At 45.7% G+C, this 12,039-nt stretch overlaps 1 protein-coding gene across 4 annotated transcripts in view; it reads left to right on the top strand.

Annotated features, from left to right (window-relative positions):
• The window catches only part of TRMT1L (tRNA methyltransferase 1L), a 313,438-nt gene that overhangs the window by 133,987 nt on the left and 167,412 nt on the right, over positions 1 to 12,039 (top strand). For all 4 annotated transcript variants that reach the window (XM_082272088.1, XM_082272087.1, XM_082272089.1 and 1 more), the window contains one exon: positions 7,083 to 7,162. In XM_082272088.1, coding sequence (XP_082128214.1) covers positions 7,083 to 7,162 — 80 coding nt within the window. The remainder of the gene's footprint in view (positions 1 to 7,082; positions 7,163 to 12,039) is intronic.

Raw genomic sequence — 12,039 nt, 5'->3', positions numbered from 1 at the left:
AGTCTTACATGCCACTTCATTGACAGCGGATGGACAAGAAGGCATTTGGTGTTGAATACAAAAGTGATGCAGGGATCCCACACTGGGGAGCACATTAGAGAAATGTTTCTAGGCATGCAAGAAGAATGGGGAATCACCAAAGACCAAGTGATGCTTGTGCTGCGAGACAGCGGAGCGAACATCGTTAAAGGTATGAGAATTGCTGAAGTGTCAGACCTCAGTTGCATGGCACACACACTCCAACTTGTGGTAAATGATGGTCTGTCAAACCAGAAAGCTTTGCTTGACATTATTAGCATGCTGAAGAAGTGCGCAGGCCATTTCCACCATTCTATCCTGGTCACGCAGCGACTGAGGTGCATCCAGGAAGACCTTGGCCTACCCAAAAACAACTTGATACTGGCTGTTCCAACACGATGGAACTCAACGCTACACATGTTGCAAAGGATGCTGGAGCAGAAGCGAGCCCTCGCCATATATTCTGGTGAATATGGACTTGGAGGACATTGTCCTACTGCTGATCAGTGGGACATAGTAGCCAACATCATTGAGATCCTCCTACCCATTGAGGAAGTGATACTAGAGGTGAATCATTACGATTCATCTGTGTCCTCTGTCATCCCATGTGTGAGAGTGCTGAAGATGCTAAAGCCTCGTACACACGCAACGAATTTCCGCCGACCGGTCGTCCGTCTTTTGTCCAGAGTGGTGTCTGTTTGTTGGAATGTCTAGACTGCACACAAATTTTCCCGCACGACAGAATTCTACTTCAGAAGTGATGTCATGTGTTGGATTGCTTTCTTTGTGTTCTTTCATCTCTGAGCATGCCTAGTCTTGCTCATAAGATTTTTCTCCATCGACATCTGTACTAATGAGACGAAAATCGGACGTGTTTTGACGGTCGACAAAAATTATATAGCCTGCACACCAGGATTTTTTCGGCCGAGGAGTCGGTTGTCGGAAGCACCATACTAACAAGCCGAAAATCAGCAGATCGGTCGTCGGACGAAATTTCCCGGCCGAATTTCTACTCGTGTGCACTGGGCTTTATTCAACAGAATGAAGGACCCAACACACGTGGCCTCTCCAAACGTTTTGAGAAGCATGAGGAGAATAAAAATGTTTTGCTTGCATGTCTTTTGGATCCTCGATACAAGAACCATCCTTTCTCTTTTGATGATGTATTGGCCAAGGCAAAACCATGGCTGACAGAAGATATTCAACAGAAGTTGCAGGAGGTTCTTCCTGCTGAAAAGAAAAGTCAAGAAGAGAAGGTTTCTAATGTGGAAGAGCAGGATGCAGGAGAAAAATGGCCAAAGAGACAATGGACAGAAGAGAAACTTCATCGTGGTCAAATAGATGCAATGTTAAGTGTTTTTTATTGGGGCCTCATGCGGAGGATGAATCTGCAATAATGAGCCTGGATGATGAACTTCATCTCTATTTGAAGGAACCAGTAATTGACAGAAAAAGTGATCCTCTTCAGTGGTGGAAAGACAATAAGGCACGCTACAAAAGACTTGCTTCTCATGCTAGAAGATACCTTTCTGCTCCTCCTTCCTCTGTACCAAGTGAGCGTGTTTTTAGTGAAACAGTGGCAGCAATTTATGACAATAATTTTCTAGCAGTTTTGCACTGACTGCAGTTAGTGATTTAAAATCATTGCAGTGAGTGCACTACTGTAACAGTAGTCCACTGACTCCTCCAATCCACTTTCTAGCTGTTGTTGTCTAGCTTTTTTTCTAGCAGTTTAATTTGCACTGACTTCACTGCAGTAGTGATTTAAAATAATTGCAGTGAGTGCACTACTGCAGCAGTAGTCCACTCCACTGACTCCTCCAATCCACTGTCTAGCTGTTTGTTGTCTAGCTTTTACTGATATGCATTGGCCAAAATATCAGTAACGAGAAACCGATATCGGTCGATAACTACTCCAAAGTCAGAAAGTTTTTAAGGTTATTACTCAAACCTGTTTACAATTCCCAGGAAGGAGGGCAAGGTGCGCCCAGTACGGGACCTCAAGGTGCTAAAACGCTTTGTATGGGTACAGGAGTTCCACATGGAGTCCATGCGCACGGTGGTGGGGTCCCTACATCAGGGGGATTTCCTTGCCTCCATCGACCTACCTTCACATCCCAATGTGTTGCCCATCAGCGTTTCCTCAGCATTGCCGTGGGCGAGGAGCATTATCAATTTGTGGCGTTACCCTTTAGTCTCGCTTCTGCATCTCGGGTCTTTATGAAAGTGTTGGCCCCGGATCTAGCATTACTGTGTAAGCAGGGGATCGCGGTACTGGGGTACCTGGGCGATCTGCTTTTACAAGTGGAGTCTTCGTTCGCCTTGTTGGACATCTTGGAGATTACTCTGCAAACGCTGAGGGAGTTCTGGTTGGATTCTGAATCTTCAGAAGTCTTCCCTGGTTCCGTCCGCAAGCCTAGTCTATCTGCGTCTGACTCTGGACTCCTCCTCAGCCAGAGTGTTTCTTCCTCGGGGAGAAACTACAAAAGTTGCAGGAGGCAATTCGCCTTTTGCTGACCAGCAGACGGTCTTCTTTTCGGACTTGTATGCATCTGTCTGGGTGGGGAAGTGTCCTCGGCACAGATTGTGCTCAGAGGGTCTGGTCTAGACTACCGATCAATGTACTGGAGCTCCGAGCAATCAAACTTTGCCTGGATTATTGGAAAAGTCGTCTCCAGGGGTGTCCGGTGCAGATTTAATCAGACAGTGCCACGGCCGTGGCCTATGTTAACCACCAAGGGGGCAGAAAAAGTGTCCTCGCGGCTCAGGAAGTAGCTGGAATTCTAACGTGGGCAGAAAGATTCATTGCAGCCCTCTCTACTGTGCTCATTCCAGGAGTGAAAAATTGGCAAGCCGACTATCTCAGTCGACAGGCGTTAGACCAGGGAGAATGGTCTCTTCATGCGGAGGTGTTTCATTAGTTGTGTTCCTTTTGTGGGGTACTCCAGAGGTGGATCTGTTGGCCTCTCACCTCAACAGAAAGGTTCAGAGGTTTGTGGCGTGGTCTTGGATCCTCTAGCCGTCACTACAGACGCTTTAGTGGCTCCTTGGAGTCAGTGTCGTCTGATTTACGCCTTTCTTCCTCTCCAGCTTCTGCCAAGACTACTTCGGAGGATCAAGGCAGAAGGATTTCCAGATGGATCAGACAGACTGTGGTTCAGGCTTATTCTATTAAGCGTAAGGGTCCTCCTTTCCCTGTCAAGGCGCACTCTACTTGGGCGCTTAGTGCCTCGTGGGCCTTTCATCATCAGGCTCCAGTGATGTAGGTTTGCAAGCAGCTACCTGATCGTCTGTACACAAATTCACAAAGTTTTATAAAGTGGATATGTTGGCATCTGTGGATGCAAAGTTTTGCAGTCTGCTGTTTAGAGGACTTGTCCTCTTTGAGGGTGTTTTTTTTTCAGGTGAGCTCCAATTGTTGACGGTTGAGCTCCAAGTTAACTTGTTAGCTACGTTTAGCCTTAGGGAAGTTTCTTTTTTCTGCGGTTCCCACCCTTAATGTTTGACACTGCTTTGGGATGTCCTTATGGTCAAGAAGATGAAGAGCTGTGTCAGTCAATGAACAAAATAAAAAATGGCATTTTTGTCTTACCGTAAAATCCCATTTTTCTGATGTTTATTGATGTACACGGCACCCTCCCCTCTATGGAGTTTGGTTTTTTCCTTCTGACACTGCTTGTTACAAAACTGAATACCTATGGCAGGAAGTGGGAGCATACCCCCAGGGACTGCCCCATAGGCGTGTTCAAGCTTTTTCTCTGCCTAGTGTCCTACTTCTGTAGGGGGCAGTATAACCATACGGTCAAGGCGATGAAGAGCTGTGTCCGCCAATGAACATTAGAGAAATGGATTTTACGGTAAGACAAAAATCCAATTTTTCTAAATCATTCCTACATGCCAAATCTGAAATACTGCTAAACAGTTACATCTTGCTTTTTTTACTTTTTTGTTATATATATATATATATATATATATATATATATATATTTTTTTTTTTTTTTTTAAGATGAATATGAAACTTTACAAATTAATATGATGTGCTCTTCTCTCCAGGCAACTGTGTTCAGTTAAAAAGAGTGCAGTGGCAGAGATGAGATGTTTGTATTAGTGTAGTGTTTTAAAACTTTGGCTTGTGTACACTAAATGGCTTTGCAATCCCAGTTATTACCTTTGTATAATAGTGGTGATATCCTGTGCAGAGAGCAAAGCAGTGGGACACACACAGCATGCCCACCCACTACAGGTTGTCTGCAGAAAACTACACGAGTGGGGAAGGATACAAGACCAGTCACCCTGCACAAAGAAAGAGCAGCAGTCGCCAGTCTTAAAGAGCTGTAAAAGCAAAAGGTTTTTTAACTTAATGCATTCTATGCATTAAGATAAAAAACTTTCTGTGTGTAGCAGCCTCCCCAGCAACCCCTAATACCTACCTGAGCTCCACCTCTGTCCAGTGATGTCCACGAGTCCCTCGGCCGTCCAGGACTCTTCATCCTGATTGGCTGAGACCCAGTGGTGGGCCTATTGGCTCCTGTTGATGTCAATCAAAGTCCATCAGCCAATCAGGAGAGAGGGGCGGGACCGAACCGCAGCACCGCGTCTGAATGCACACATGGAGCTGCAGCTCAGGTGGCACCATAGCAAGCTGCTTGCTGTGGGGCACTCAACAGGAGAGAGGGGCCAGGAGCAGCGACGAGGGACCTGAGAAGAGGAGGATCCAGGCTGCACTGTGCAAAACCAACTGCACAGAGGAGGTAAGTGTAACATGTTATTTAAAAAAAAAAAATGAGACTTTACATTCACTTTAACACTGGAAGCTCCTGCACAGAGGCAATATTTGACACTGAATTACTGCATAGAGCTGGAAGAAATACACAAAGATCCAAATATACCTCTTATATTTACACAATATTTGCTTATCCTGCAGTTCAGGTTTAAAGATATTTGCAAGTCTTGTAGGACACTTGTTCCATGTAGTGTGTTGGGAATATGCTCGTGGATGGATGTGGCTGGAGATTCTTAGTAGCATGCTAGGTTTCCAAAGTGGCCATAAAGAATACAACATCTGATCTGAGAAGCCTCACTTCTGCCATTTATACTAAGCTAAAAATCAGTAACTCTCTTTTTAATTAAAGTGCATGCATGTAGTGCAAACTGGTGTATCATGTATTACAGGGAGTGCAGAATTATTAGGCAAATGAGTATTTTGACCACATCATCCTCTTTATGCATGTTGTCTTACTCCAAGCTGTATAGGCTCGAAAGCCTACTACCAATTAAGCATATTAGGTGATGTGCATCTCTGTAATGAGAAGGGGTGTGGTCTAATGACATCACCCTATATAAGGTGTGCATAATTATTAGGCAACTTCCTTTCCTTGGGCAAAATGGGTCAAAAGAAGGACTTGACAGGCTCAGAAAAGTCAAAAATAGTGAGATATCTTGCAGAGGGATGCAGCACTCTTAAAATTGCAAAGCTTCTGAAGCGTGATCATCGAACAATCAAGCATTTCATTCAAAATAGTCAACAGGGTTGCAAGAAGCGTGTGGAAAAACCAAGGCGCAAAATAACAGCCCATGAACTGAGAAAAGTCAAGCGTGCAGCTGCCAAAATGCCACTTGCCACCAGTTTGGCCATATTTCAGAGCTGCAACATCACTGGAGTGCCCAAAAGCACAAGGTGTGCAATACTCAGAGACATGGCCAAGGTAAGAAAGGCTGAAAGACGACCACCACTGAACAAGACACACAAGCTGAAACGTCAAGACTGGGCCAAGAAATATCTCAAGACTGATTTTTCAAAGGTTTTATGGACTGATGAAATGAGAGTGAGTCTTGATGGGCCCGTGGCTGGATTGGTAAAGGGCAGAGAGCTCCAGTCCGACTCAGACGCCAGCAAGGTGGAGGTGGAGTACTGGTTTGGGCTGGTATCATCAAAGATGAGCTTGTGGGGCCTTTTCAGGTTGAGGATGGAGTCAAGCTCAACTCCCAGTCCTACTGCCAGTTTCTGGAAGACACCTTCTTCAAGCAGTGGTACAGGAAGAAGTCTGCATCCTTCAAGAAAAACATGATTTTCATGCAGGACAATGCTCCATCACACGCGTCCAAGTACTCCACGGCGTGGCTGGCAAGAAAGGGTATAAAAGAAGAAAAGCTAATGACATGGCCTCCTTGTTCACCTGATCTGAACCCCATTGAGAACCTGTGGTCCATCATCAAATGTGAGATTTACAAGGAGGGAAAACAGTACACCTCTCTGAACAGTGTCTGGGAGGCTTTGGTTGCTGCTGCACGCAATGTTGATGGTGAACAGATCAAAACACTGACAGAATCCATGGATGGCAGGCTTTTGAGTGTCCTTGCAAAGAAAGGTGGCTATATTGGTCACTGATTTGTTTTTGTTTTGTTTTTGAATGTCAGAAATGTATATTTATGAATGTTGAGATGTTATATTGGTTTCACTGGTAAAAATAAATAATTGAAATGGGTATACTGTATATTTGATTTTTGTTAAGTTGCCTAATAATTATGCACAGTAATAGTCACCTGCACACACAGATATCCCCCTAAAATATCGAAAACTAAAAACAAACTAAAAACTACTTCCAAAAATAGTCAGCTTTGATATTAATGAGTTTTTTGGGGTCATTGAGAACATGGTGGTTGTTCAATAATAAAATTAATCCTCAAAAATACTAATTTGCCTAATAATTCTACACTCCCTGTATATCGGATGTAACAATTACCTGCTCTGGCAGGATGTATGAACTTACTAATACTTGCTGTGTATTGTACAACACTAGTTGTATTTAAACTCATTCAACTTGCCTCATTCTGTAATGCTGAAGACATATTTTTTCCTATTTCTTCAGTTATGAGTACAAGGAAGATACCAAAGGTGATGCTGGGGTATCTTCCAGACACCCTTTGTAACCGAAGAAAAGCTACAAAACATTTTCTGTGTTACAGAATGAAGCCAATTGAATGTAAGAAAGTACTTCTAGCTATACCATGACCTAGATAAATGAGAATCTTTTGCATTTTTCATTTTTTTTTTTTTTTTGCAGACAGCTGATCTTTTGTGCCCTAGCAGTGTTAGCAGAAGAACGGAAACCTCTGGAATGTCTGGATGCATTTAGTGCCACAGGTACAGAATGTGTTAATTGCTAAACTTTACCTTTGGTGTGAAAAAAAATGTTGACCTGCTTTTCATAAATACTCTGTAATATTTATTTTGCTATTTAAACAGGAGTCATAACCCATGCCTTTTATATTAAGTAATGGCCAAAGTTACTCCTGTTCCTGTTAATGATAATTGAGGAAAAATTGTATATGGTGTGCATTTGCTCAACGTAACATCTACTGATTCTGATGCACAGATTCTCTTGGTTGAACTAGATGGACTTGTTTTTTTTTTTTTTTTTCAACCTTACTATGTAACATTCACCTTTATACTCTCACGGAATATACACTCACCCATCTTCCTACCTATCTTTTCTCTCTTCAGTGTCCCCCCCCCCCCCCCTCTCTGCTGTTATCTGGATAGTTCCATGCCCATGCCACTTCTCTTCTATGGCTGTGTCCTGCAGGTTGCCTTGTCCATTGTCCCTTTCCCATTAAATTGCTCTTTGTGCTGCAGGCTGTGAGCACTTTTCCACTCTTTCACTATAGCTTCTCATCCATGTAGCTCTATGCAAAAAGCCAGGTGCGCACTGCTTCACTCCTATACTGTTTCTATCCTTCCTCTCACAAGCTGTACGCTGTCATCCTTCCTTTTTCCACTCTTCCTATTTTTGGCCTGTTCTGAATACCCCTGCTGGGGTAGGTAGTGGTCTCATCTGCATCAGTTTTCTACAGCCAGAGGGCCAGGCGGGACTGTACCAAGACCCTGCATTCGGGGACACGGAGTGTTCTCTGGTGCATTTGGGGGCAGTAGAGGCTGGTTTCTCTGTGGAGACATACACTGCAGTAGTGGTACTCAAAAGGGACAGAGGGGCTCTGAGCAGGACACAGGAAAAGTATTCATAGGCCCTGGATACCTTTGACCCTACCCTACTCAGTCTTCAGTTTTGTGCTAGTGTTCTAAAGTGATGGACTTTCTATATGCTGAAATCACTCTTACTGTAACTAGTTAATTATCTTACTATTGAAAATTCAGATTCCATCTCCTCACAGTCTTCTAGTGCCACAGATAGAAGCAGTGCATCTGTATTGGCGCAACTTTGGAATCAGCACCCGACCTCACGCTTTGGGATGGCCTGTATTGTTGCTGCGGTCACTGGATTCTATGTGGGTGCTCACCTCTACACTTGTGTGTAGTCAGCAATAGGGTGCAATACAGGTTCAGGGTTATGGTCCATTCCTATGGAACCCAGTTCCTGAAAACACCTTCAAGGGTAAGCTGTAAATGGTGAAGCCTGGACGTTCTATACAGTCCTGCATTGTGGACAAGTAAAAGAAGGTCACCCTGCGTTCTTCTGATCATTACTGTAAAAGACCACAGCTGTATTTCTGTTGTATTCATTTTAGTGTAAAGTTTTTAAATTTGGAGCTAAAATTCAACCACTTGGATAATAGCCTCGAGTGTTTGCCCAGATGTTACAAACTAAGGATAGACTGATTATTGGCAAGGCGGATATATCGGTGGCCGATATGCACTTTCCCTGATATATCGGTATCGGCCCTGGAACCTGGCCGATATTTGCAATATTTTTGTGATGTCATTCTGCCTTCTTAGGCCGCCTCCCTCGCCTTGGACAGCCTCGTCTGGAGTTGAGACTAGTCTCGTGGGAGTGTATCACAGCCATACACCCACCCACATCCACAGGCCCTTGCCAGCCAACCACAGGGACTGTATTAGCGAGCCAGCCAGCCACCCACAGGCCTTGTACCAGCCAGCCACCCACAGACCTTGTACCATCCAGACACCCACAGGCCCTGTACCAGCCAGCCACCAACATCCTCTGTGCCAGCCACCCACCACAGGGTGCCAGACAGCCAGCCACCCACCACAGGGTGCCAGACAGCCAGCCACCCACCACAGGGTGCCAGACAGCCAGCCACCCACCACAGGGTGCCAGACAGCCTGTCACCCACCACAGGGTGCCAGACAGCCTGCCACCCACCACAGGGTGCCAGACAGCCACCCACCCACAGGCCCTGTACCAGTCAGCCGCCCACAGGCCCTGTACCAGCCAGCCACCCACAGCCCCTGTGCCAACCACCCACCTACCACAGGGTGCCAGCCAGCCACCCACCACAGGATGCCAGCAAGCCAGCCATTAAGCATTAAACAAAAATTACCATGTTCAGTACCAGATTTGTGTCAAAAATTTTCTTTATTTTTCAAAGCTTTAAATGTACGAGATATCGGCCGATACAGATATGTTGTGACCGAAATATCGGTATCGGCCCTGAAAAAAATATATCGGTCTATCCATATTACAAACCCAGTTCCAACAAATTTGGGACACTGTTTAAAATATATATATATATATATATATATATATATATATATATATATATATATATATATATAAACAAAATTAAATGATTTGCAAATATCAAAAAATATTTCTCTATCGCTCATTGACAGACGTAGTCCTCGGTGATACAGCACCTTCGGGTTATGTTGCCTCCACAGGAGCAGGACTAGACAGGAAATAAAAATGCTCTGGCCACACCCCAGGGGCAGTCCCCGAGGGTATATCCTCTCTCTCTCCGCCACAGCAAATCAGATTTTTTCTGTCTAGTCAGGAGTAAGGACCTAGATACCTTGCTGGGATCTTCGGTCCTGTCAAGATTTTTTTCTTAAAAAGATTTTTTAGACAGCTTTTTTCTCCAGTGTTCCTGTGAGATCTTCAAGCAAGAAAGCTGAACTGGGCGACGGGCTGGATGGTGAGATCCGGTGGTCACCCCAGTTCAGCCTACGAGCGCGTGCAGGCCATAGCTCCGCGCTGGGTCGGCCGCGACATAGTCCCACTGGGGGACTGACCCCGCGAGTTAAACGTCTCGCTGAAACGCCAAGGACCATGAGTCACGGCGTCCGTATTGGTCGACAGCCCTCCCGCCCCGGTGGAGAGGGGTACTGTCAGGAGTTGGTGCCCGCCTGGTTCCGGTATGGTGAGTAGTATGTTCCCCCTTTTCCCCTGACGGGTCTTGTGGTGAACGCGGGCCCCTCTCTGTATGGTAAGATAGAGTCCCCCTCTATCCTATAACATGGCACAGATCCCCCTACTTTGAGTGTGATTTTATGTGCAAAAAGCCAGGAGGCTTGGTTTGGGAGCTAACAATCTAATTGTATACATGTTAAAAAGATTGTAATCAGTGGCAGTCTGGGAATCTTACTATGATAATAATAAAGTACCTACCAGTCAGAAGCCACGGACATGTAGACTGCCTTCCTAGTCAAATCTCCAGCTATAGCAGGCCTTCCGAACGGCCATGCGGTCCGCCAGGGCCGATACCGCCAACCACGCCAAATCCCCATGCAGAGAAGGTGTTGTGTGCTCTGCAGCACACCGCTATTCGGTACAGGCCGCCGCCATTTTTTTTTGCTGGATCGCACGAGCCGCCATTTTGGCGTAGCCTCGTGTCTCCAGCATGGGGGCGGCCATGTTTGAGGTGATCCAAACACCTCGTGGAGCTAGGGGAGGCGCCGGAAGGCGTGCAGAGGGACGGAGCCGCCTCCTTTCTTCCTGGGCAGCCAGCCAAAAGACTTCCTGTTTGTGAAGACAGCGCTGTAACCTGTTGCAGTTAAACTCTGAGCATCAAGTGGTGAGCCTGGGGGTCTATCTCTCTCTCTCTCGATCGATAGGGATACCTAGCAGGTAACACTAAGGGGCTTTTGTGGCGCTGGGGGTCTGAAAAAAAAAAAAAAAGTTTTTTTATTTAATTGAATTGTATTATCCGGGAAGTTACTGGAATAATCATGGACCCTGCCACACAAATTCCCCCACCTGTTTCCCTCGAGGGGGCCACGGGACCCGCCGGTGCACAGAGTATGGATGCATTTACAGCAGTTTTGGAGTCTTTGGTGGCTCGGGTGGAGGCAGCCTGTCAGGGACGGGGGTCAAGGAAGCGACCCCCGCCTACCCCTATATTATCTGACACCTCTGACTCAGATTCAGAGATGGTCACTGCAGCTGCAGGTCCCTCTGCAAGGGCTGTTACCTCAGGTAAAGCTCCCTCAGACAGTGAGGAGGACGTTCCTTCTCCCGCTATAATTCAGGAAGAAGCATTGGTGGACGCACTAGTTGTGGCAGTGCGGGAAACCTTAAGACTTGAGGTTTTACCGGCAGAGGCAACTGAAACAGAGATTCCCTTTGGTACTAACAAGCCCATCAAAACGGTCAAGGTTTTTCCTGTACCCAAGTGTTTTGGTAATAAAATTAAAGGAGAATGGGAGCATTCTAAGCGTACCTTTACGATTTCCAAGCGTATTGCTAGACGCTATCCATTTGAGGAATCCTTCATTAAAAAAATGGACGGTACCACCAGTAGTGGATCCACCTATTTCCAGGCTGAATAAAGCCACGGTTATCCCAGTGGAGGACACTTCGTCCTTTAAGGATCCGGTGGATCGGAAGATGGAAGCAGAGTCCCGCACTATCTTCTCTCTGATAGGGTCAGCATTTAGACCAGTAATTGTTATTGGTCTAGTTTCCCAGACACTTACGGAATGGGCGAGATTGGTACGCCAAGACCTTAGGGGAAAAGATATTCCCCAGGAAACATCTGATTTGATGGAACAGATTATACAAGGGCTACAGTTTATCTGTGACGCAGCCTTGGACACTACTCCCCTATTAGGGCATGCATCTATGTCAGCGGTAATCCTCAGACGTGTGCTGTGGTTAAAATGCTGGTCAGCTGACCTAGGTTCCAAAAAGACCTTGACGAATCTCCCCTTTCAGGGGAATCGTCTATTTGGGGCCACCCTAGATGAAATCATTAAGGATGCCACTGGGGGCAAGAGCACTTTTTTGCCACAGGCTGCTAAAGCTAAGGGACCTCGCAACAAGC

Source organism: Pelophylax lessonae (assembly GCF_965119305.1).
Source record: "Pelophylax lessonae genome assembly, chromosome: 11".
NCBI classification, from domain to species: domain Eukaryota; kingdom Metazoa; phylum Chordata; class Amphibia; order Anura; family Ranidae; genus Pelophylax; species Pelophylax lessonae.
This window is presented reverse-complemented; position numbering and strand designations above follow the sequence as displayed.